General features: G+C 36.3%; 1 protein-coding gene across 1 annotated transcript; it reads left to right on the forward strand.

Moving 5' to 3' along the window:
• The first annotated feature begins 2,161 nt into the window (after positions 1-2,161).
• Positions 2,162-27,525, forward strand: LOC131849042 (solute carrier family 2, facilitated glucose transporter member 1-like). Its single transcript, XM_059199029.1, has 12 exons — positions 2,162-2,289; positions 12,183-12,281; positions 13,667-13,827; positions 14,887-14,997; positions 16,527-16,614; positions 17,636-17,849; positions 19,660-19,718; positions 21,056-21,257; positions 22,231-22,367; positions 24,559-24,598; positions 26,439-26,539; positions 27,214-27,525. Exons 1-12 carry the CDS (start codon positions 2,284-2,286, stop codon positions 27,349-27,351), a joined length of 1,356 nt encoding a protein of 451 aa, XP_059055012.1. The 5' UTR covers positions 2,162-2,283; the 3' UTR covers positions 27,352-27,525.

A 27,525-nucleotide genomic window follows, 5' to 3' on the forward strand; every position in this document is an offset into this window, starting at 1 on the left:
ATTCAGTATGTATATTTATTTAGTATGTACTCATTTATTCGACTATTTATTTATAATAATGTGAATCTTTAGTAAGGTGGACTAATGTAATAAAAACAACCTTTCCATTAAAACCCTTTATTCTTATTAAAAAGTAGTCTATGTCCTTTCTCAGGGTCCTGACAATCTGTCTACCAAATTTCATTTAAATCGGTTCAGTAGTTTTGCGGTGAAAGCGTGACAGACAGTTACTTTCGCATTTATAATATCAGTAAGGAAGTAAGGATTTTCATTAGTTCCCGCCATAAGCAAACATAGTAAAAATTCTATTTTTAAAAGTCCCGTTGGCTAGAAAAGTCGTTTACTATGGAATTTATAACCTCACACGTTGACAAATGCATCTTGACCTATAAAAATACGTAAAATCCTGTTTATTTCGTATTGGAATTTATATATCGAAGGAGGGAAGGGATAAGTCAAGATATTTTGGTCACGAAACGCTATAACGTCATGGTCCTCACACACCTCCGTAATGTTGGCAATAAAGCGATTGAAGCGCTGACTGCTTTAATTAAAACTTATGCATTTAAAAAATTTGAATAGTTTACTAAATACACATGATACGGTTCGGTGGTCTAGCGGTCTAGCACACTGATTTACTTCCGATGGTCGCAGGTTCGATTCCTCGCACGGTGCAAACTTTTATATTCATGAGTATTATTATTTATATACAGACAGTATCGGTCTGGGTAGTTTTTATGTTATATTTCTTTGTTAGTTGTAGTTTATAACTTAACTTAATATGCTATCGTCGTCGTTGATCTCATATTGTATTATTTTACTGATAAAGGCTATAACAGAATAGCAGAGAGGGTGGACTCACTGCCCTCACTGAGTTATAGACCGTTTTGTCTCATTCATTAGTCTTAAATTATATTATTGTATGGGCAACAGTTGTATTGTGTGAAAAGTTTTTGTTTGAGACAAATAAAGATTATTATTGTTATTATATTATGTATGTATTTACAAGATAAATATATCTCAGTATTTACATTAGTCCGCTAGTACCCATCGTCAAGTCTGCTTACCGTGGCAGTAGATGGCGCTGTTAACTGTCCAGGGGTATTTATTTATTATTCAATCTTATTGAAGTATTTTTTTACTTTTTTATATAGCATAGGGGTCAATGAGCTTGTGGATCACCTGATGGTAAATACTACTAAAAATTACGATATGGTAGTTATAGTATTCGCACTTTACATAAGAACGCATACGGCAATTAATATAAAAACCGCTACGATATGCAACATCAAGAAAGCAATAAGAAAAAGAAACAGAAATAGAAATAATCTTTATTCAAATAAACTCATTACAAGCACTTTTGAATGGTCATATTTTGAATCTACAACTCCTTCGGAACGCAGATTCATCACAAGAAGAATGAGTAAGAAACTTGTGTGTTGCTCTTTTGAATAGATTTATTTTTATATAAATAATAATTACAGTATTGTCATTACATAGTATAAAAGAAAGTCGCTGTCGCTATCTGCCCGTCTCTATGTATACTTAAATCTTTAAAACTACGCAACGGATTTTGAAGCGGTTTTTTTAAACAGATAGAGTGATTCAAGAGGAAGTTTTATATGTGTAATACACGTACACCTGTGCGAAGCCGGGGTGGGTAGCTAGTTAAATTATAATTTAATAATTTTAAATAAGTCCGCAAATAAACATATTTTTTACTATTCTATTCTAATTACACCTAGCTCCCTTTCAGATTTAACTTTCTGTTTAAGTAGCTAAACAATAAAGATATTTTTACTTTGCTTATAAATTTATTTGCTACTTGTTAAAACAATTTTATTTATATCTAGATTCTTTGGCATGGAAGCGCTGTACTGACGCGCTTTAACGCTGTTTACATGTCTATATAGAACCGGTTATTGTGACGTCACTTAACCAAACACCGCTTCAGTTCCATTTCTTGATCGTGCGCCCAGCGTTCGGTCAACGCACGCTTCGTATTTTAAAATTCGAACTAAAGTTTGAAATTCGAATCGCACTATCGAGTGTTCCCGCGAACTGACCGGAAAATGTGTGCTACATAATTTCTATTTTAATAATTACATAATGAATTGAGTGATTTTTCTTTAATAACTGTTGTTTATTATTAAAATACTTTGCGTGAAATATACAGTTATTGTATGTTAATTTTTATAGAGTGTGTTGAACAAGTTACGACTCAGTTGTCATTGGGATTGAGATTCTACGGAACTTGTTGTCATTTCGTGAAGCGCCGGCAGAATGGCGGTAATAACTTTGTTTATTTTTTTAAATGCACATGTGTTCAGTATATCCAGCTTTATATTGGGAATTTGGGACAATGTTCACTCATTAGTTTCGTATGTCAGTGACTATTATTTTGCATTTAGAAATCTGTTTATAATCTTATTAATATTATAAACGAGATAGTTTGAGAGTAGGTCTAGCGATTTAGCACACAGGGGGTACAGGGGTACAGATGGTCGCGGGTTCGAAGAATCGAACATCGCACTATGCAAACATTTTTGAGTATCTTGCCAGTTCTTTTCAATTGAATCTGTATGTTAAACTGGAGCTTAGAGAAGAATAATAATACTAACATAATAAAAAAAAATGAAGAAATAACCTGACAATGAAACTGAAAACTGAAAACAGCTGAGCGGAAGTAGAAAATAGCAAAATAGCCGATACTGAAACTTCACGCGAAGGCGCCACGTCTTATATCTGGATAACAGATTAATCTGCAAACAAGATTGTTTAGTTTGGACTAAAAATAGATTATACTCTATGTCAAATTACTAGAAAATTTATGTTGGAAATGAATGCAAAAATGTGTCTGTCAGTCTGTCTGTGGATTTTAATGAAAATAATTGAATAAATTGATTTAATGAATAAATATTAAATTATTTATATAATATTATTTATTATTATTAAAATAGATTTAATAATTAATTGAATTAATGAATACTAAATTTTATTTAAATCGGTTTAGCAGTTTTGGCGTTAAAGCAAGACTAACAGACAGAGTTACTTTCGCATTTATAATATTAGTAAGGATAGTATGTACCACGCGGACGGCGCCGCGGAATTCAGCTAGTTAAGAAGAGATTAAAAAATGATCATACCATATTATATTTCTAACTACTGATTTAATTCGCAACTAGAAGGTAATGATATATGAATATATGATGACGTGATGTCAGTGTCGCTGCTCATGTTTACTTACATAGACAATAGCTTAGGGTTGTCAACGTTTGGTTTTATATCCTGGATACCAGTTCGATCCTTTTGACTCGGTTCAGAAACGTGCTATGAGAATTGTCGATGATCCCAATCTCTCTGGCGGTATCGAGCCACTTGAGACGAGACTTCGCTTCGCTTTGTGCGTTCTACTGAATATACAACGGACTGTGTTCTGAGGAATTGTTTGACATGATGCCCACGGCTACCTTGTACCACCTCACCCCTCGCCATCGACAGGGAATTCAGTCCCACAAGCTGGAACCTAGGTGGTCTCGGACAGTGCAGTTTCAGAAGAGCTTCCTCCCGCGTACACTTAGATTGTTGAATGAACATCCTCCCGAGGTTTCGTCACGAGACTACAGTATGGGGTTTTTCAAGAAGGGTATATTAAGGTTTCTTAAGGGTTGGCAACGTGCAAGCAACAGTGTTTGAGCCATCTATGCTACTTTGATAGTTTATCATCAGATGGGTCGTATGTTTGTTTGTGACCGTAGTGGAGAGATCATCAGACATCGTTGATGATTTATCTTTTACGTATAAAACAAACGTAGGTAACCTTTATTTTTATCGAACATGCCCTTGCAGGTTGCGTGAATTTCTCTTGGAGCAATCTTTTTACAGTGTTGATGAATTTTTTAACAACAAAAATTGTATAATTTCAGACACAATATAAATTGTTACTGAATAAATTCAATAAAAAAAATCTATTCTATTCTATTCTAAATATATCTAAAAGAAATTTCTGTCTACCAAATTCAAATTCAAAAATCATTTATTCATGTACGTCAAATTTTTACTTTTATAATTTTAATTTTTCCATACCGTCCAGTTCGGTATTTAGATTCAATTGAGAAGAACTGGCAAGAAACTCAATTGAATTACTTTTGTTTTTTAAAAGCCAGTTTATTTACAATGTATATTTATATAGGTGTCTATGTCTAACATTAAATGAAAATCCAGTGCATGAACAACTATTGCCATGCACGCTCGTCACAAATATATCAGGTTACAACTAAAGTATGTTACTTGACGAATGTAATAATCATAATAGTTTGCAAACACTAAATATGCATACCAGTAAAACATATCTCTTACAAAAAGCCACAATACTCACCGACACGGGCCTTAGCTAAATGTGGGAGAGGTTGCGCTATATTAAGTTATTATAATTGCGGAAGTCAGAAAATTTCATGCAATACAGGGAGGAAATCAGAAATTTTCATGCAATTGCATGAAAATTTCTGACTTCCTCAATTATAATAATTTCATATAGCGCAACCTCTCCCACATTTCGCTAAGGCCCGTGTCGGTGAGTACCTTTTAATCCAAATAAAGAAGAGATAAGAAACCTAATAATGATATAACTTTTCCGAGGGAAAAGGTTATTGTTAGTAATGTGGACTCCCATTGCTAGCAATGCACCATGCTGTCATGGTTGACCTCCTCGCGGTTCCTCCTGAAATCGTGATAAATCCTGGTGAATTTATCACGATGTGCAAACTTACCTGACCTCATGCTCATCTTATTCATTCTCCACTGATGCCCGCGAGCGTAAACTGTTACCAAAGGCGTGAGTATCAACATTTTAAACGGATAAAAGAAGTTAAAACAAAAGAAACATAATTATGACTCTTTATTGTGCACAGAAAAAACATTTCCAAAAAGAGAACTTAACTAACAAACGGTGGCCTTATCGCTTAAAACTACATCTCGCAGACAACCTGGTAATGAACTTGTGAGTGACACACTTTTATCTTTACGTAATTAAGCAAAAAAAGTGAATTGATATCATCTAAAATTATTCCATTTATACTTTAGAGTAACCAATCTATATCATATTAACATTATAAACGCGAAAGTTTGTGAGTATGGATGGATGTTTGTTACTCTTTCACGCAAAACTACTGAACGGATTGTGATGAAACTTGATAGTAATTTAGCTTATACATCAGAATAACAAATAGGCTATATTTTGATTGAAGTTTAACGCGGGTACAGATAGTAATATTATAAATCCGAAAGTTTGTGAGTATGGATGGATATTTATTACTCTTTCAAGCAAAAACTGTTGAACGGATTTTGATGAAACTTTACAGTAATATAGCTTAGACATCAGAATAACACATAGGCTATAATTTTAAAAGATATTATGTGCATTGGGCGAAATATAATGATAAATGTCATGTAAGTATGATGCAGACGAAGGCGCGCGGGTCAGCTAGGACTTAGTAATAATATTGAAGTTTGTAATTTAAGTACTTTAGAGGAAAGTAAATACTTTTATAAACTCTTTATTGCACCAAACATTTTACATATATGTATATATGATTCCAGTAACTTCGTCCGCGTGGAATTTAACTTTATTTTTCTAAAAAAAGAAAAAAAGAATTTTTCGAAAATAAAAGTAGCCTAAGTTATTCCTTCTTACAACAGCTACCTGCCAAAAAAAGTTCCGCCATAATCAGTCCAGCCATTTTAGTGATTAGCCGGAACAAATAGACAGACAGACAAAAATTGTAAAATTTTATTTTGGTGTACGGTACATACACCAAAATAACATTTTTCAATTTATATTAATTCAATCCAATTTTATTTATATATATAGATGTATAGATAAAATACTTACCTAGGTACATAATAACTAGTTGTACCCGCGACTTCGTCTACGTAAATTAGTGATCTTAACTAAAAATGATGATTATTCCATACAACATTACATCTACTCTTTCGACCCCACTTTAAAAAGTAACCTATGTCTAAAATCGGTTCAGTAGTTTTGGAGCGCAACCGAGACAGACAGACAGACAGAGTTGCTTTTGCATTTATAATATTAGTAAGGATTAATATAAAAACCAACACCGTATTCAGTGACCATAAAAATATTCTTACATATTCATGGACAAGAATAAGAGATATATAGTCAAGAAAGAATACAATCTTAAGTAGCAATAATTAGACAGCGTAATATAAACTTTAAATTATAAGAATTAAGGTTGATTATATAACAAATGGATTCGTTTATCTGTTGTATATAATTACTTGAACATTTTACATACAAACGGTTACGCTCTAATTTTCACGACGGACTTGCACGCTTTAAATTAGGGTTGCCAACAATAAAATACGTGTAGGAATTTACTTAGTCATAACTACCGTAACTTCGACTGCGTATGTTTTTTTTTCTTTTTTGTTACATACCTTATATATAAATTAAGGAATAATTATACTTTTTGTCCCCTCCGATCGATCTCCAATTCAAACGGGGATCGAAATTACAACAGCCTGAGCCGACGCTGAGGTTCGAACCCCTAGCGGTGCCCTCAGACTAAAGTATCTGTCAGGTTGGCCTTCAGCCACTCCATAAGTTTAGTCGAGTAGTTCGAAAAAAAAGGTTGAGGCCACCGAGACTCTAGCGAACTCCCCGCTCTCACAATGGCTGAGTACACGCCTCTGAAACTCTAGCGGACTCCCCACTCTCATAATGGCTGAGTACACGCCGTCGAGACTCTAGCGGACTCCCCACTTTCATAATGGCTGAGTACACGCCGCCGAGACTCTAGCGGACTCCCCGCTCTCACAACGGCTGATTACACGCCGCCGAGACTCTAGCAGACTCCCCACTTTCATAATGGCTGAGTACACGCCGTCGAGACTCTAGCGGACTCCCCACTCTCATAATGGCTGAGTACACGCCGTCGAGACTCTAGCGGACTCCCCACTCTCATAATGGCTGAGTACACGCCGTCGAGACTCTAGCGGACTCCCCGCTCTCACAATGGCTGAGTACACGCCCCTGAAACTCTAGCGGACTGCCCACTCTCATAATGGCTGAGTACACGCCGTCGAGACTCTAGCGAATTTCCCACTCTCATAACGGCTGAGTACATGCCGTCGAGACTCTAGCGGACTCCCCGCTCTCACAAGCGCTGATTACACGCCGCCGAGACTCTAGCGGACTCCCCGCTCTCACAAGCGCTGGTTACACGCCGCCGAGACTCTAGCGGACTCCCCGCTCTCACAAGCGCTGGTTACACGCCGCCGAGACTCTAGCAGACTCCCCACTTTCATAATGGCTGAGTACACGCCGTCGAGACTCTAGCGGACACCCCGCTGTCCGCATGCTGATACCCACGCTTCGCCGTCACCAGCCTAAAATCCTAAGTCTATATAGATGTTTCATTTCAAAAACTCGTTAATTCATCTTTATCTTAGATATCTTTATTAGTTTATTTTACCAACCAACAGTCATACATTTATTTGTATAACTATGACTCAATACCAAACAGAATTAAATTATAATCATGTTATCCTATACCTATACATATGTATATTGACAGTCTCAGTGGTCAAGTACACCTTACTTCCGTTGCTCACGGGTTCGACTCTTCGCACGGCACAAACGTTTGCATTCATGAGTATGATTGTTTATATTTGTCTGGGTGTTTTCTATGAATAATATGTATATCTTTAAAAAAATGTATAACTTTTTCTTTAAATTTATACATATGATATAAATTTTATTTACAATTTTTGTGTTTATGCGTACTAATCTCTGAAACGGTTGTCGGACGGGACTGTCACTCGCAGATAGCTAATATTGTAAAGAGTAACTTATACTATTTTTATTTTACAAAAAATATTTATTTTATTAAAAGAAGAGTTAATTTCTACACGGAAACAGTTCATAAATCAACCATATTTGAAGTTACGAACATTTGGATTTAATTTTTGGGCTGTAGGCCAGGGCCCCGAGTATACAAAGGGCCCCCAGTCCCCACTGAAACAGTATTTAGTATATAAAAAAAATATCAACCCATGCAAGTGCGCGTCTATCGAAAGGAACGAGATTTTCTGGTCGCTTGTTTTTGATCGGTGTGTTTTTTAGTTGAGTAATATAATTAGCTACTAAGTAGATTTAGTCCAGGGCCCCACAAATTCACGATCCGCCCCTGGTGACCACCACTAAATACATGTTGTTTTTTATATTTATGACTTAAAAACGGTAACGGTCGCTTGTGTGGGACATGTTTTAGGCGCGGCCATTCTTTGATGACTCACGATTTGAGATAAATTGTTATATCAGTTGCCTACTCATGCATAAGCATAATATCTCCTTTGGAAAGTTTACACTCTATCCTGAGGAGATAAAAACCATCGCTCCTAAGAATATCCTTCAATTCTTGTCCCTGACGGGTCTGGGTCTAGATAGCGAACTCTGAAAAGGCCGAGCACAATGTAGGTCGCAGTGCTACAGGTCCAAGCACCTGACTACAGCCCAAACTCTCCAATAAAAAATAAATTAGTTGTACACATAATAGATTTAAAGACAAACTTACTGTTCCTAAGTATCGTTTAGAAAAAGCAATGGGTCCTTTACGGGAATGGGTATAAAAATTTACAGGAATGTAGCTTTATCTTTAAATAAATTTAAAACATCTGTAAAATCATATTTATGGAGCAAAGCTCAATTACTCACTAAGCGATTACTTAATTGACATAGGATTTTCATTTAATTTTAGACATAGACTCTTATATAAGCATAAAATAAATAAACTGGTTTTAAAAAAGAAAGTAATTCAGTTGAGTTTCTTGCCAGTTCTCCTCAATTGAATCTGTGTACAGAAGGTGGACCGACGATCTGGTCAAGATCGCTGGAAGGCATTGGATGCGAGCAGCGCAGGACCGATCGTCGTGGAGATCTTTTCATATATATATACCTAATAAACTTATGTCCAACATTGGACGTCTTCATATGGATCCCATGCGATGATGATGATGATGATGAATCTGTGTACTGAACTGGACGGTAGGGAAAAAATAAGTTAAAAAAACTTGATGTTCATAAGTGGCTAAAATGTCTTACATGGTATATGATTTCTGAATATATGAATTAATTACATGAATAAATGATTTTTGAATTTGAATTAATTTAATTTTGACAGCCTCGGGGATCTTGTAGTTTAGCATATCGCTTTACTATTCGATGATCGCGGGTTCGATTCCTCGCACGGTACAAACATTTGTATTGGAATATTTGTATCGATAGAAAACACCCATTTCTATGTACTATATAATCTAAAAAAAATTGTTTTTTATTTAATTGTTGTTTAGTACTCATATCACAAGCTCTGCTCAGCTTGAGGTTGGGATTTGGGGTTTCTCAAGAAGGGTATATTAAGATTTCTTAAGGGTCAGCAACGCGCACGTGACTCCCCTGATGTTTCATGCGTCCATAGGGTACGGTAACCTTTTACCATCAGATGGGCGTTTACCACCATAGTATTATAAAAAACATGGGGTTTCCCAAGAAGGGTACATTAAGGTATCTTAAGGCTCAGCAACGCGCACATGACTCCCCTGGTGTTTCATGCGTCCATAGGCTACGCTAACATTTTACCATCAGACGAGCCGTATGTTTACCACCATAGTAATATTATAAAAAAAACATGGGGTTTCTCAAGAAGGGTACATTAAGGTTTCTTAAGGCTCGGCAACGCGCACGTGACTCCCCCCTGATGTTTCATGCGTACCTAGCGTACGGTGACGTTTTACTATCAGATGAGCCATATGCTTACCACCATATATATAATAGTATAAAAAAATGGAATTTCTCAAGAAGGGTACATTCAGGTTTCTTAAGGGTTGGCAACATGCACGCGACACCTGGTATTTCAGGCATCCATACCTTTTACCATCAAATGGTCAGTATGACAGTTTGCAACCAACGTAGTCTAAAAAAAAGTGTAGTATCGCTAACAAACAGGAAAATGTAATATTTGTGTTTAATTAATAATTTATTATTATTATATATAAATTAATAATTGATTTGGTATTCAAATTATTTTACCCGTTCACATTAAGACAGGGATTTTCCTGCAGGAACTAAATATAAATTTAGTTAGGCCATTGGGCTCCCTAAAATATGGTCGAGCGCAGTGATGGATGGCTCATCCGTCATATTCGTGAACGGGTGCTGCTTGTAGGGACTGGTCTGCTCTAATCACTATGACTGATTTCCTCTTAGTCATTATTTAACCAGTTGGTTGTATATTTAATATTTTTTCTTTCTAGTATTTAATTGAATTAGTGCTAATTGGTAGTTTGTATTCACGCACTTAAACTTAAAAATGTAAAGTAACAATAAAATAATTTAAAAGAGCAACACGCAAGTTTCTTGCTCATTCTTCAGCAGTGAAGAAACTGGGTGCTAACTTCATTTAGCCTAAATAATTAAAAATTCTATCCAATCTCACTATTCCACGCGGACGAAGTCGCGGCCACAGCTAGTCATATACGCGGACAGGGATTTTCCTGCAGGAACTAAATATAAATTTAGTTAGGTCATTGGGCTCCCTAAAATATGGTCGAGCGCAGTGATGGATAGCTCATCCGTCATATTCGTGAACGGGTGCTGCTTGTAGGGACTGGTCTGCTCTAATCACTATGACTGATTTCCTCTTATTCATTATTTAATCAGTTGGTTATGGTATTTAATGGTATTTAAAACTGAGAACTGAAACTGAGAACTGGCCAAGTTAGACCTTAGGCTACAGTATATTATCCTAAGTTATAAGAAGATATGATATTTTATATTGTTATAAATACATTTCAGGACAGACCATTGAACTTGACACCCATTTAGATCTCACCTCTTTTGTCGTAGAAGTCAACAATCAAGGCATATATCATAATATTAAACTCGGCTATCATTTCACATTTATGTTTTTGATGGGATATATATATATAAAGAAATCTTTATTTCATTCACATGAACAATTAAGTAGATACAAATATTTTTAAAAGGCGCAAGACATTGAAATTATAATTAATCTTCGGAATAAAGAAAAAATACCTTTGTATTTAATGTAATAATAGAGTAACCGAGTAGAGGGGAACGTAAATATTTACGGCAAAATTTCGATTGGAAGTATTGCTATCTCGCTTGGGTGAGGGGAGACGCATGGTCTCTGAATAGAGACAGAATGAATACAGATCTTCATCGTAATTTTATAATGTGGTGGATACAGTCTTATAAATACAATGGACAATTCAATACGCTTAACACTACTCTACTACATAATTGCTTATGAATATTTTTAAACTGTAAATTTTATGATTGTTCATATAGTAATAATAATCTCAGGACAATTCACACAACGCCATCTAGACCCAAGTTACGTTAGCTAAAGCTTGTGTTATGGGTACTACATAATTGCTATAAATACATAGATATATATTTTTTCGTATATATATACATACATAGTAAACACCCAGACCGATACAAACCAGCATACTCATGAATATAAATGTTTGTGCCGTACGAGGAATCAAACCCGAGACCATCGGAACTAAGGCGGAGTGCTAAACCACTAGACCACCGAGGCCAAATATACTTAGTTCGTTGACTTTGTTTTTTTTAAGTAGTCGGAATGTTTCCGGCTTACCTTGATTGTAAGCAGTTGTACCACATCTAGGAGTTTTTTTTATGGATGATAATGAAATGATGCACTTGCCTGCGCTAACGGTTTACGCTGGCTGGGCGCCAGTGGAGGATGATAAGATGAGCATAGGGTCAGGTCAGTTAGCCCATCATGGTAAATTCACCAGGAGATTATCACGATGCTGGTAAACAGCACTACGGATATTACAGTATCATATGACACCCGTGATATCACTCATGCGTTGTCATTCTAAAGGATTAAGATGTCACGCCTCTTATCTTGTAATTTCACTGCCTAATCTCAACCCTACAACCGAAATATATCTTACAAACAAGCTGCTTGTTACTACAATGTATAAGATCGTGCCTTGAGAGAAGCTTATGCCCAGAAGTGGTCTGCAGTGGGCTGACGATGATGATGATGATGGAGATGGTACCAGTTTCGTGTCAATAACAATATGTTTTTGTATATTTCCAGGATTTAAACGCAAAGTTGGCATTTGCCGTGATCTCCTCAGCGTGCTGGTCTGCATTCCAACATGGATACAACACCGGTGTACTGAACGCTCCTCAAGCTGTAAGTTATGTTTTGTACACACACACACACACACACACATACACACATGTTCCCTTTTTTTGTTTTATAATGGTGTCCTTGATAAGTTTCAGTATTTTACCCTGGCTTCTGCGACACAAGTCTTGCAATTCACACAACATCATCTAGTCTATTCTAGTCCCAAATAAACGGAGCTCTGGGTACTAGACAACTGACATAAATACTTACGTAGATTTTTTTTCTTAAATTGGTAATAAATCAAAATAAGTAATATCATACATACATAGAAAACAGACAGATACAAACAATCATACTCATGAATACAAATGTTTGTACCGTGCGAAGAATGGAATCCACGACGATCCAGTAACCATCGGAACTAAAACACCTAGACCACCGAGACCGATAAACATAAATAGTTATATAAATATGTATATATATAAATAATACATATAATTATGATATAAATAATTCAATGGTATCTAGGTAGAATATTTTAAACTTTTCTTGAAGGAAGTTAATGGCAGTCCATGCCACAACCGAGCAGTAGGGAAAGAAATGGATTTTCTCATAAAATAAAAATAGAATTATTCAATTAAACTTCATATAATATAAGCACTTTTAAATAGTCATATATTTTTTATTCCACCACTCATTCGGAACGCAGACTCATCACAAGAAGAATAAGCAAGAAACTTGCGTGTTGTTCTTTTTAATAAATATAGTTAATAATTACATTTATAAGAATTATATTTTGAATTGTGAATACAAATAGTAAAGTTGGCATAAATGATTTACTTTAAAATCAGTCATAGTTATCAGACCAGTCCCTACAAGGAACACCCATTCACTAATATAACTTGCATGCCAGCCATTACTGCTCTCCAATGTTAGAGAAAAGTTTTTATTATTATTCTTTATTGCACTAGAACTATAAAATAATACGAAAAAAAAAACAATATTTAGAGTATATGGGTACAAAAGTCGGTTAAGCGATCTCGCGAACCTTTCAGTAGAGGAGAAAATACAGAAGGTGGTGGACGGCGCATGATAGAATGAAAGAAACATAAATATTAATAGTAATATATCAAATATATACACATATTATAAACATATATATAATACACAATATAGGTACTCCTTTTAATATTTTAGTTATACATATATTATCTTTTTTAAGGTTTTTAGTTTTAGGTTAATTGTTTTAATTTAATAATTATGTCACTTCAGTTATATTCGCTAATTAGTGCGATTATTATCACTTTTTTATTCACTGTTCATTTATATTGGTAATTACATCTAGTAGTTTAAATGTAAGAGTATAAGCCGGTAAACAGAGAGATCATAACATCAATCAGTTATATCTTATATACATATACGTTTTATTATGTACTGTTTATTTTCAGGTAATGTCCGACTGGCTTCATAAATACGCACTGTCAGACACAAATCTGACCATAAACGCCAATGCTGACCCTAAAGTAACATCAATATGGTCTATAGCTGTATCAATTTATTGTGTGGGAGGCATGATTGGTGGACTCCTTACTGGATTTATAGCTGACAGGTACATATATTTCAATATAGATATATCTTGAACTAATTTTTAATCTATACTTCATTACATAGTATAAAACAAAGTCGCTGTCGCTGTCTGTCCGTACCTATGTATGCTTAAAATTTTAAAACTACGCAACGGATTTTGAAGCTGTTCTTTTAATAGATAGAGTGATTCTAGAGGATGGTTTATATATATATATAATATGTACACCCGTGTGAAGCCGAGGCGAGTAGCTAGTAATATTATAAAGCTGAAGAGTTTGTTTGTTTGAACGCGCTAATCTCAAGAACTACTGGTTCGAATTGAAAAATTATGTTTGTGCTGGATAGTCCATTTGTTGAGGAAGACTTTAAGCTATATTACATTACGCTACAACCAATAAGAGCGGAGTTGTAGCTGCTGCTGGACCAATGAAAAATATTGCAAAAGGTGGCAAAATGAAACGCAGACGAAGTTGCGCGCATCAGCTAGTTATTCAATATGATTGGCCTTAGAGGACCTTTACAGCTTTACAACGAAAAACGGTCGAAAATGGGCGTAAATGTAGAAGGCACTCCATACTCTAAATCCGCGTTAGGACTTATGGAGCGGCTGAAGATCAACACCTGCCTGACGGATACAGTTTTACTACCGACTCAGTCCATTTTTTTTTAATGCTGTTGGCCGAAGCCGGCTTTTACTGTTTCACTGAATGATAGGAAACGAGTGCAGATGAACTTTTTTTTTTATTAATAATGGGATTGCGCTTGGTCTTACCTCATCTGATGATAAATGATGGCAAGACCTTGGATGTAGCGCGCTTACCCAGAAGATATCTATGATATCTCTATACTTCAAACCTGCGAAAGGACTTGTGGAGCGGCTGAAGACCAACTCCTGCCTGACAGATATGACTTTCGTCTGAGGGCTACTGCTAGGAGTTCTATCGTCGGCCCAGGCCATCGTATTTTTAATCTCATCAATAAATTACACGGAAAGTTATTTGGTGTGATATTCGAACTCGCGACCTTTGCTATCTAAGTCGGTAATACCTGAACCGCAACTGTATTTAAATATTTTTTACAGGGTGGGCAGAAAAAACGGTTTGCTATTGAATAATGCACTTGTATTCTTTGCGGCTATTTTGGAAGGATTCTCAAAGCCCGCCAATTCAGCTGAAATGCTAATTATGGGAAGGTAAGTGTTTTAATTAATCTATACTATTGACATCCATTAACTAGTAAGAAAAAACTTATACCTTCTTAAAAGGAAGGCAACGCACTCGCAATTCCCATGGATTTTTTTTTGTGGATGATAATGGAATGGTGCACCCGCCTGCGCTAACGGTTTACGCTGGCGGGGCACCAGTGGAGGATGATAAGATGAACATGAGGTCAGGGCAATTTGTCCATCGTAAATAACCAGGAATTAACTACGATGGTTTCCAGGGGGAACCGCGTGGAGGTCAACCTGACATGTACATTGCTAGTAATGGGTTCATTAGTCCACATTACTAACAATCCCATTTCTCCTCATTCCCATGGAGTGCGAGTGCTCATGGGCGGGGGTGATCTCCATATAAAACGTGCTACGATGAAATTTTATTCATAGCACAAGGCAATTAATATTAACGTTTTACACTAGTTAGATTTTCTTTAAACAAGTATGTTTTCTAATTACACATATCTGTATAAGTTTAAGAACGCAAGAACAATCCAAGACAGTATAGAAAATTTGAAAATGTGCATATCATTGGAATCATCATCATTACATAGTATAAAACAAAGTCGCTGTCGCTGTCTGTCCGTTCCTATGTATACTTAAATCTTTAAAACTACGCAACGGATTTTTTTATAGATAGAGTGATTCAAGAGGAAGCTTTATATGTATAATACATGTACACCCGGCCGAAGTCGGGGCGAGTAGCTAGTTTTTTTTTTATAACACAGGGGACAAACGAGCATGCGGCTCACCTGATGGTAAGTGATTACCGCCGCCCATGAGCACCCGCAACACCAGGGGAATTGCAAGTACGTTGTAGTAGTATAGTGTAATATAATAAATAAATTTTCAGAAACACAAAATATAGAGTTGTATTTAATGTAATAATAGAGTAAGCCGAGTAGAGGGGAACGTAAATATTTACGGCAAAATTTCGATTGGAAGTATTGCTATCTCGCTTGGGTGAGGGGAGACGCATGGTCTCTGAATAGAGATAGAACGAATATAGAAGAATATCTACATCGTGACTACAGCATGGGGTTTTTCAAGAACGGTATATTAAGGTTTAATAAGGGTCGGCAACGTGCACGTCATACTCCTGGTGTTTCAGGCGTTCATAGGCTACGATAACCGTTTACCATCAGATCATCACCCGCCAGAAACTGAAATACCATCTTGATCATCTGGATGAATGGCGGTCTTCCACAGTACGGTTTTCTAGAAACTTTTTGCCTCACACAACCACATTGTGGAATCACCTTCCAGCAATGGTATTTCCGAACCGATACGATATTGAAACCTTCAGAAAAAGGGCTTATTCATTTTTAAAAGGCCGGCCGACAACGTACTTGCAATTCCCCTGGTGTTGCGGGTGCTCATGGGCGGCGGTAATCACTTACCATCAAGTGAGCCGCATGCTCGTTTGTCCCCTGTGTTATAAAAAAAAACATTCATCCATACTCACAAACTTTCGCATATATGATATTAGTATTTTTTTTTTACAGACTTCTCATAGGAATCAACAGTGGTCTCAATGCCGGATTGGTACCTATATACCTGGCGGAAATATCACCACTATCCTTACGTGGATCCGTAAGTATATTTATATTTTATACTAGCTTTTACCCGCGTCTTCGCTTCCATTATATAACTTCATTACTGCTGCTAGATGGCGCTGGAGTAACAATATTTCGATATTTTATTTTTTTGTTTTTAATAAAAAAAATTTTTTTTTTTTTAAATTACGAATATCCTATGTTCATTCTAATACCTCCAAGAACATGTGTACAAATTTCATGATGATCGGTTCAGTAGTTTTTGCGTGAAAGCGTAACAAACATCGCTACTTTCACATTTATAATTAGTAAGTATGTAACTAAAATGGCAAACAATCTACCGTCCACCTGGTGGTATGTGGTAACCGCGTATGTAGGAGGAAAGGGGATTGAAAGTAATGTGGACTGATGATCTCATTGCCAGCAATGTACCAAGTCAGTTTGACCTCTGCGCGGTTCCCCTGGAAACCATCGTGATAAATTCTTGGTGAATTTGTCACGATGAGCTAACTGACTTGACTATCTGGTCAATCGCCGTAGGCCACTGCTGCTTCAGGAGTTCAGGACAGTGTAGACCACACACTGCACAACAGACAGTTACCAAACTAGAAGAGTTTCAATTCTATTCTATTCGTACTCCCCGGACCTTGCTCCAACAGATTACCATTTTTTTTTCGAAATTTGGATAACTCTTGCAAGGGAAAAAAATCAACTCCGATGGGGCAGGCCAAAGTGCCTTCAAAGATTTTATTGATTCCCGTCCGAATGGTTTTTTAATAAAGGGATCAATGAACTACCTATGAGATGGCAAAAGTGTATAAATTGCAATGGTACATATTTTGATTAATAAATATATTATATTTTGAAAAAATCCACTTATGGTTATTCACTTACAAAACGCCAATATCATATGTTATGACCTAATATTTATATCAGTTGTCTAGTACTCATAACACAAGCTTACCGTGTGACTAGATGGCGCTGTGTTTATTGTCCGGAGTTATTTATTTATTATTATAATCCTTCATTAAAAAAATCTGTAACTTGTAAACTTCCAGATCGGAACAGTCTACCAACTTGTGATCACCATCACCATTCTTCTCTCTCAAATCCTGGGTCTGGAGTCGATTCTGGGCACACCAAACGGCTGGCCGTATCTGCTAGCGCTGACGGCAATTCCAGCTGCTATACAATTAGCAACGTTGCCATTCTGTCCTGAATCTCCCAAGTTCTTACTTCTAAATAGAGGAAGAGACTCAGATGCTCAGAGCGGTAAGTACACACAAAAAAAAACTCGGTGTACATATTCAAATTCTAATTAAAAAATAATTTATTTATGTAGGACATTTTAGTCTCTTATTAACGACCGTCCAGTTCAGTATATAGATCCAATTGAGAAGAACTGGCAAGAAACTTAATTGAATATTTTTTTCAAACCAAGGTTATTTACATGCCATGCATGCTCGTCCTCAAGTAATCGTTTAGCGAGTAATAGGCTTTATTAAGTAAATATGATTTAACAGTTGTTTTATATATTTATTTTATTTATTAATTATTCCAGAATATTCTTTTCCAGGTATTTTATTGTAAATTTTTTTATTACCTATTGACCTAAACGATACTCGGGGACCTATTCTCTTTAAATATATCATAATAATCAATCTGGTGTTTTGAGTAGTCATGCTCACTAAAATGTCCAGACTTGTGGCGGCGTGGTGGGCTCCCTAAAATATGGTCGAACGCAGTGATGGCTGGCTCATCCGTCATACTCGTGAACGGGTGCTGCTTGTAGGGACTGGTCTGCTCTAATCACTATGACTGATTATTAATTGTTTAACCAGTTGGTTATGTATTCAATATTTTTTTCTTTTTGAGTATTTAATTGAATTAGTGCTAATTGGTGGTTTGTATTCACACACTTAAACTTAAATTGTAAGTAAGAATAAATTATTTAAAAGAGCAACACACAAGTTTCTTGCTTGTTCTTCTTGTGATGAGCAGGAATCCGAATGAGCGGTAGATTAAAAAAAAAAAGTTATGACTATTCAAAAGTGCTTCAATGTAGGTTTATTTGAATAAATGATTTTCTATTCTATTCTATTCACACACAGAAAATTATAAACTTGCAACTCGCCCCGGCTTCGCGCGGTTATACATGTATTATATATATGTAAACCTTCCTCTTGAATCACTCTATCTATTAAAAAAACCGCTTCAAAATCCGTTGTGTAGTTTTAAAGATTTAAGCATACATAGGGACTTTGTTTACTATGTAATGATTTAGTTATTTATTTAGTAATGACATGCTGTAATTTGAATAAGGTAAAATAAATATTGTAATTGGCAAAAACTGGGATTGTTACAGCCCATGCTGTAATTACTATAAATGACGTATTAAAGTAACTTGAAATAGTCATGCTCGCTATAGAGTTCAAACTTGTGGCGGCGTGGTGAGCTGTCTTAAAGTGCTCGCTAATATGATTGAGTGCAATGATGGCTGACTCATTCGTCATACTCGTGATCGGGTGCTGCTTGTGGGGACTGGTCTGTACGGGTTACGAACACTGATTAGACTTTTTGCTTTTGCATCAGCATATGCTGGTGGTCACTCTATTCTCCAAAATTTGAATTTGAAAATGAATCTGTATTATTGTAAATATGTGCAACATTTATTTGAAAAGAATACGAGCTGAGTTTCTTGTCAGTTCTCCTAATCTGGAAATCACCCCGAACTGACGGTATATTTGACATATCAAAAGAGTCTGTACATGAATAAAGATATTAGGATTTTTTTTATTTGAATTAAAATATGTCCAGCTATTCAATAGTATGTAAATTCAGTCATATAACAATAATTAGAAAGCAGCAATATTAAATAAATCTTTGGCAAATGCACCAACGTGCCAAGCTACAAAAAGAAAAAAAAATAGAGGTTGGGAGAAGTCTATGTCCAGCAGTGGACTGCAGTGGGCTGGTGATGAATATACATAATACAGAAAGACAAATTAAATTAAACATATAATATAATATCTGTCTGTAATACAAATAAATGACTTACAACTTTGTTTTGGGTCTGTTCCAGCTCTTAACTGGCTTCGTGGTAACGTTGCTGTTCGTGGGGAAATGGAAGAAATGCACCAAGTAAGTAACATTATATATACAAATACAACGACCTGGAGAGCGGAGGGAAGGGGGGGGGGGTCAATATACACACGAATATGACGACCTGGAGAGGGGGGAGGGGATAGTAACAGAGACCAGTGGTCTCATTACTAGCACCAGCATTACCCGATCGATCCGGCGTCTAATTCAAACGGGTATCGAAATTACCACGGCCTGAGTCGAGTGCCCTCAGACTAACCTTCAGCCGCTCTATAAGTCATTCCTTAGGTTTGGAGTGCCATCTGCACTCGCCCCCTATCGATGAAGCTGTACAGGCCAGCTACGACTAATTTAAAGAAATTAAGAATAGTTCGAAAAAGAGGGTCTTAGTTAAAGTTCGAACCTGTGGAGATGACCTTAGAGTATATGCGATTCCGTCAGGCAGGAGTTGACCTTCACCAGCTCTGAAAAACCGCGGGGTTGGAGTGCCATCTGCCCTCGCCCCCTATCGTTCGGTGAAGCTGTAATAGCCAGCTGCGGCCAACAGCATCATAATAGTTCGAAAAAGAGGGCCTGAGTTGAGGTTTTTTTTTTTTTTAAAGGATTATAATGGAATGGTGCACCCGCCTGCGCTAACGGTTTACGCTGGCGGGGCACCAGTGGAGGATGATAAGATGAGCATGAGACCTTCACAAGCTCTGAATTTGTCACGAAGGGGGAACCGCGTGGAGGGATGGTACATTGTTAGCAATGGGGTTATCAATGCACTAACCCCTTATCGGCCTGAGTTGAGGTTCAAACCTCTGAAGAAGACCTTAGAGTAAACGCGATTCCATCAGGCAGGAGTTGACCTTCACCAGCTCTGTAAATCCGCGGGGTTGGAGTGCCATCTGCACACGCCCCTTATCGTCCGGTGAAGCTGTAAAGCTAGCTGGTCTCCTGGGTACCATGTTTATTATTACTGAACTTCAGGCTTATCTTTTTGTCCTCCACTGGTGAATATCCTGGTTGATTGATCACGATGTGCTAACTGACCTGACCTCATACTCACCTTATCATCCTCCACTGGTGCCCCGCCAGTGTATACCGTTAGCGCAGGCGGGTGCACTATATCATGCAGTAAAAAAAACATATATTATTTGAAACCTTAACATATAAACAGACATAGTCACAGCTACTTCACTATTATATGTTTTTATGAATATGTCGGTATTCTTATTCTTCTCTATTCATTCTTCTTATGATGAGACAGATTTCCAAATGAGCTGTAGATTAAAAAAATATAACTATGACTATTCAAAAGTGCTTAAACTAAGTTATTCACATAAAGGATTTATATTCTATTATATTAAAATTATCACTAAAAACTTCTCCAGGAAGCGGAGAAGAACAAAGTGAGTAAGAAGGTGACACTCCGGGAGTTATTCAGCAACCGTCAGCTCCGGCAGCCGCTCATCATTGCAATGATCGTGATGATTGCTCAGCAGCTGTCAGGAATCAACGTGGTCATATTCTTCTCCACTGATATATTCCTCAACGCAAATATCAGTGACCGGTATTCACAATATGCAACATTAGGTAAGTAATATAAAAATACCTGTTTTTACACTTTAACACGTTACTCGCCATCTTAGTCATATGTATATATATCATATATATTAGTCGACGTTCACGACAACAGATGTGCAAACGAAATTTAATCAACGATAATTACATGTAAGATTGATACGGCTTGTCGAGAAATATATAGATAATTCTCTTAATCATGGTGGTTTTTAAACTTATAATCGGCGCAACGTGTCCCCTCGGATAGATTCCCCGTCTAATTCAAACGGGGATCGATATTACAGTTATCATGCCTGAAATAGCCGAGGTTTATTTTTTTCAGTATTTCTATCAGTTGTCTAATAACCCCTAGTGGTAGGTCCTTTGTAATAGCTCAGACTTTTATAAATCGATTTATCCGTCAGGTGGACTGGGCGTGGCTTATAGTAATGCTTCAGCCGCTCCATAAGTCTTTTCTTTGGTATGAAGTGCAATCTAATATCGATCCTCCGTTTGCCCCCTAACGTCCGGTGAAGCTGTAAAGGCCTAAGTTATTATCATTGATTAAATTTAATATTCTTCCGTTTCATTTCATTCGTTGGTTTGTATTCGCACGCTGCGGCTAATTATTGGTTCACATCGATATTGTCGAGCATTATCGTTAAATAGTCATATAACCCCCAAAAAAAAATCCGCGGCATTTGGTGTTTGAGCACAGGATGTGCTGGTTGTATTTTAAACGCTAAAGTGAATTGTGTTAGAGACATAGTTAATTTAATGTTATATAGTTGTAATTTTATTATAATACATACTTTTACTAGTACACAGAATTGATATAACTGACATTATTTATAAGGGCTACACGCAAGTTTCTTGCTCGTTTTTCTTGTGATGAGACTTCCGAATGAGCGGTAAATTAAAATAATTATAACTATGACTATTCAAAAGTGCTTAAATTAAGTTTATTGGAATAAATGATTTTCTATTATATTCTATTCATCACCAGGTATGGGTGCTATGAATGTTGTGATGACGGTGGTAAGCCTGATACTAGTCGAATGTGCTGGTCGGAAGACGCTACTCCTAACTGGGTTCATCGGCATGTTCATCACCACAGTAGGGCTGTTCATCACCAATCAATACGTGAGTATACATCATTTATTAACTAGATGGCGCTGTGTAAACTGTCCACAGTTAATGTTTTTGATATGACGTATTTACAACAAGCTGTTCCTGCTGTTTCTAGCCTATATATGTATTATTCTGCTGTATAAGCTATATACTGTACGGCAATTAGCTGTAAGTTTAGATTGTATTAGCTGTGTCCGTGGCTTCGCCCGTGTCAAATTTATAGCCTATATATTATTATGATGTATAAGTTATATTACTATATGTTTGGGAAACTACCCTGCTACCAAAATGTTAGGGAAACGTCAGTCACGTACCTTTATGGTTCTGCGGATTTCTTGGGCTTCAGGGTCTCGAAGGTATCTTCGCTAGCTTTCACAGTTTCACAGTAGGTTTAACACAGTTCTAATTTATTTCAATTCACAACACAATGCGCGCGCGCGTCAAGGCCGCTGTACGGTCCGTTTGTTACTAGTTAGGGAGGGGAAGGGAACGCGCGGGAACAGAAAACTAACGGACTCTAATATAATATAATATCTGTGCTTACGATGATACAGGGTAGATTTTGAACACTATAGTTTTATCAAAATCCGTTCAGTACTTTTGCGTGAAAGAGTAACAAACATCCATACATACTCGCAAATTGCGTTTACAGTCATAGTAAGCTTAAGGTTATATTTCAAAGACTATACTATAAATCAATATAGTAATATCTTCTCATCTCGATATCATTCCGAACTGACGGTAGATTTGACATATCATAAGAGTCTGTAATAGACCTACATGAATAAAGATATTTTGAATTTGAATTTGAATAGTTAATATTCTATAAATCAATAATCACAGATTTATTTTTTAATAAATGAATTTATCATGATTATGTTTTGATAACCATATTTTTTTTTTAATTTTTTATACCACTTAGGTGGCAAACACGGCCCATCTGATGGTAAACGGTTACCCTAGCCTATGGACGCCTGAAACACCAGGGGTGTCACGTGCGCGTTGCCGACCCTTAAGGAACCTTAATATATTAATTCTTGAAAACCCCATGCTGTAGTCTCTCGAGAAAACCTCGGCAGGTAGTTCATTCCACAATCTAAGTGTACGCGGTAGGAAGCTCCTCTGAAACCGCACTGTCCGAGACCACTTAGGTTCCAGCGTGTGGGGATGAATTCCCTATCGTCGGCTGGCGGTGCGATGGTAAAAATAATAAATTTAGGAAGATTATTGACAATTTTAACTTTGACTATAGACAAAAGAGTATGTATGTGTGTGTCAAATATAGGGTAGTATAACGTTTTTTTTTAAATTTTAATATTAGCATAAATATATAAATTCATATTACGAGAGATGTTTATAAGGTTATAAGGGCAGAGGTCTGTCCGAAAAAGAGTGTGGATGGACTGTGTGAAAGATGATATATTAAGAAAGGAATATATAACGAGATGTATATAATATCAGAGATAAAAATGGAACAAATAATAATATTAACGACAACAAATAAATGGGATAAGCAAGCAGATGATGTTTTGCATTGACAATATAAATATATAAACTTTATTTATCATTACATAGTATAAAATAAAGTCGCTGTCGCTGTCTGTCCGTCCCTATTGTTGTATGTGTATCGAATCAAACAGCGACTTTTTTTGGATGACGACTGATTTATATATATTAATGTAGACCTACCTTCAAGTTCTACAATAATAGTTATATGTGAATGTACAACATACCCACTACATAAATCTTTAAAACTACGCAACGGATTTTGAAGCGGTCTTTTTTAATAGATAGAGTGATTCAAGAGGAAGGTTTATATATATAATACATGTACACCCGTGCGAAGCCGGGACGAGTAGCTAGTTGCAAATATACTATGCTTATAAAAATTAATCAGACGAAGTCGCGCGTGACAAAATAAGACTATACTGGTTAGATAAGACTATATTGAAAGTATATTGAAGATTGACTTAACGTGTATAATTAGGGTACAGGTAAGGTACATTAAATAGTATAATAAAAAAAATTATTAAAAAAAACAAGATGTACATATACTTACAGGATGACAACAATAAGACTATACTGGTTAGATAAGACTGTATTGAAGGTATATTGAAGATTGGCTTAACGTGTATAATTAAGGTACAGGTAAGGTACATTAAATAGTATAATAAAAAAAAAAACAAGATATACATACCTACAGGATGACAACAATAAGACTATAACCTGGTTACTTGTCACTGGTGAGTATTTAAGGACTAGTCTGTTCAACCGGATCTTAAAATATATAATTAGTGTATTACAAATAACTTACATTAAATAGTATAAAAAAAAAATAAAAAAAAACTGAGGGGTACCTACCTATGTACCTACAGGATGACAATAATAAGACATAGGACAAAAGGAAGTCGACACAAAGGAAGCGACAGATATTACTTTAAACATTAAAAAAAAACACGAATAATTTTATGGTAAATGAAGTTAAACCTCTCTCGAAGTTTCGACTAGGTTGCACTAGCCGTGGTCACGAGCTGACAGAAATATTACAAGTGTACACTTGTAATTAATTATTTATTAATTTTGTGTTAATCCGTTTTAAATAATCACCCACATATTATTTCTGAATAATCTTTAAGATGTTAAAATAATAGTTTCCGATTGAACAAATCGGTATCACAGGTACACCACTACCCCGCTATAGGTGGTAACATTATTTGAAAATTTGACATTTATACCTGTCAATTTACGCTCCCGGAAAAACAGACTATATTTACAGAAAACAGATTAAGTAGGAGCTCCTGATCACATCATAGAATAGAATAGAATAGAAAATCATTTATACAAATAAACTTACATTGAAGCACTTTTGAATAGTCATTACATTTTTTTAATCTACCGCTCATTCGGAAAGCTGTCTCATCACAAGAAGAAGGAGCAAGAAACTTGCGTGTTGCTCTTTTAAATAATTTTACTATTACTTTACATTATTATGTTTAAGTGTGTGAATACAAACTACAAATAGATACAATATATATATATAAATATACACTAATTCAATTAAATACTTAAATAGAAAAAATATTAAATATACAACCAACTGGTTAAACAACTAAATAAGAGGAAATCAGTCGTAGTGATTAAAGCAGAGCAGTCCCTACAAGCAGCACCCGTTCACGAGTATGACGAATGAGCCAGCCATCACTCGCTCGACCATATTTTAGGGAGCCCAATGACACGGCCCACCACGCCGCCACAAGTCTGGACATTTTAGTGAGCATGACTACTCAAAACACTAGACTACGTCAAAGCTACTTACAATTGCTATCTGATAGTTATAGTATTCACATTTTATATAAAAATGTACGCGGCAATCAATACAAAAACCGCTACGCTTTCATATTTCTAAAATATTTAAATCAGGAAAGTAATGAAATAAATAAATTATAACGTTGTATACATAATGCTACAGTGGTGAGGTGATAACTATCACGCTTCTTTTTTGTTTTTCGGACTACTCTAATGCTGTTGGCCGCAGCTGGCCTTTACAGCTTCACCGGACGTTAGGGGGCGAGTGCAGATGACATTCCAAACCCGCGGAAGGACTTATGGAGCGGCTGAAGGCCAACTCCTGTCTGACGGATACGACTTTAGTCTGAGGGCACCACTAGGGGTTCGAACCTCGGCTCAGGCCATCGTAATATCAATCCCCGTTTGAATTGGACGGGGGATCGATCGGAGGGGACCTATCACGTTACAATAGGGGCCGTTCAAGTATTATGTAAGCACTATAGGGGAGCGGGGGGGTCTTTTCTTTGCTTATTTTGGATGACATGGGGGTGGGGGAGTCTGTATGATGATTACGTCATCGGTCGTAATTTAATTTTTTTACACGAATGGCAACCCTCACATTGTCTTTGCTAAAAAAACAATACATTAATTGAGAAATGTTTACGTAAGCATGGGGGGAGGGGGTAAGAGCTTTGCTTACTTTTGCTGACAACGGGGATGGGGGTAAATAATTGTGATAAATCTGCTTACGTAATACTTGAACAGCCCCATATACATTTTATTGTCTATTTACAGAGTTATTCAACCAGTCAGCGCGGCCGGCGGCAACAGCGGTCGCAGTTACCGTCAACTGGACAGCCAATTTTATAGTTGGGCTGAGTTTCTTGCCGTTATCGGTAAGTATCATTTTGTTTTGTCTGGAATGGTGAAGCTTACGGCCCACCTGATGGTAAGTGGTAACGGTTGCCTATATATGTACGGACTTCATCGACAGGGTCTACCGGAAAGAACACTTTTCTTCGCGGGTTCGATTCCTGGCACGGTACAAACATTTGTATTCATGAGTATGACTGTTTGTGTCGATCTGGGTGTTTTCTAAGTATCATATGTATTTACGAAAAAAAAATCTATGTATTTGTATGTTATGTAGTGACCATAACATAAGCTATGCTTAGCTTTGGATTAGATAGCGCGTTAATTGTCCACATATATTATTATTAATTATTAGTGTAATTAAAATTATCTATACATTCTGTTTGTAATATTGAAATAACTGTTTTTTACTACATGCATATGAATATAAATACGGTACATACACCAAAATAACATTGTTAACAATTTATGTCTGTCTGTCTGTCGGTCTGTTTGTTCTGGCTAATCTCTGAAATGGCTGGACCGATTTTGACAGGATTTTTATTGGCAGGTAGCTGATGTAATATGGAGTAACATAGGCCACTTGTATTTTAGAAACATTAAGTTATATTCCACGCGGACGAGGTCGCGGGAACAGCTAGTGGATAAATTAAAAATATATAGTTGTTTAGTACTCAAATTGATTTTATCATTGCAGCTCGCGCTTGGCTCCTACACCTTCATTATATTTGCGGTGCTGCAACTGATCTTCATAGTATTCATAGCCTTCAAGGTTCCAGAAACAAAGAACAAAACTATCGAAGAAATCACCGCTATGTTTAGGCAGCAAATGTGAAAAGTCTGTTTCTTACCGAACTAGTTACATATACAAATAACATACGTAAACAACGAACATACAAAACAGTTATATGTAACTATTTTGTACCCATAACTAGTAACGGGTAAACCGGTACTGTACCGGTTTGTAAACCGATTGATATATATATACAAACATAAAATTGTGCTAATT

This window comes from Achroia grisella, unplaced genomic scaffold (genome assembly GCF_030625045.1).
Source record: "Achroia grisella isolate CSIRO2021 unplaced genomic scaffold, CSIRO_AGI_Agris_v1 utg628, whole genome shotgun sequence".
In the NCBI taxonomy this organism is placed as follows: domain Eukaryota; kingdom Metazoa; phylum Arthropoda; class Insecta; order Lepidoptera; family Pyralidae; genus Achroia; species Achroia grisella.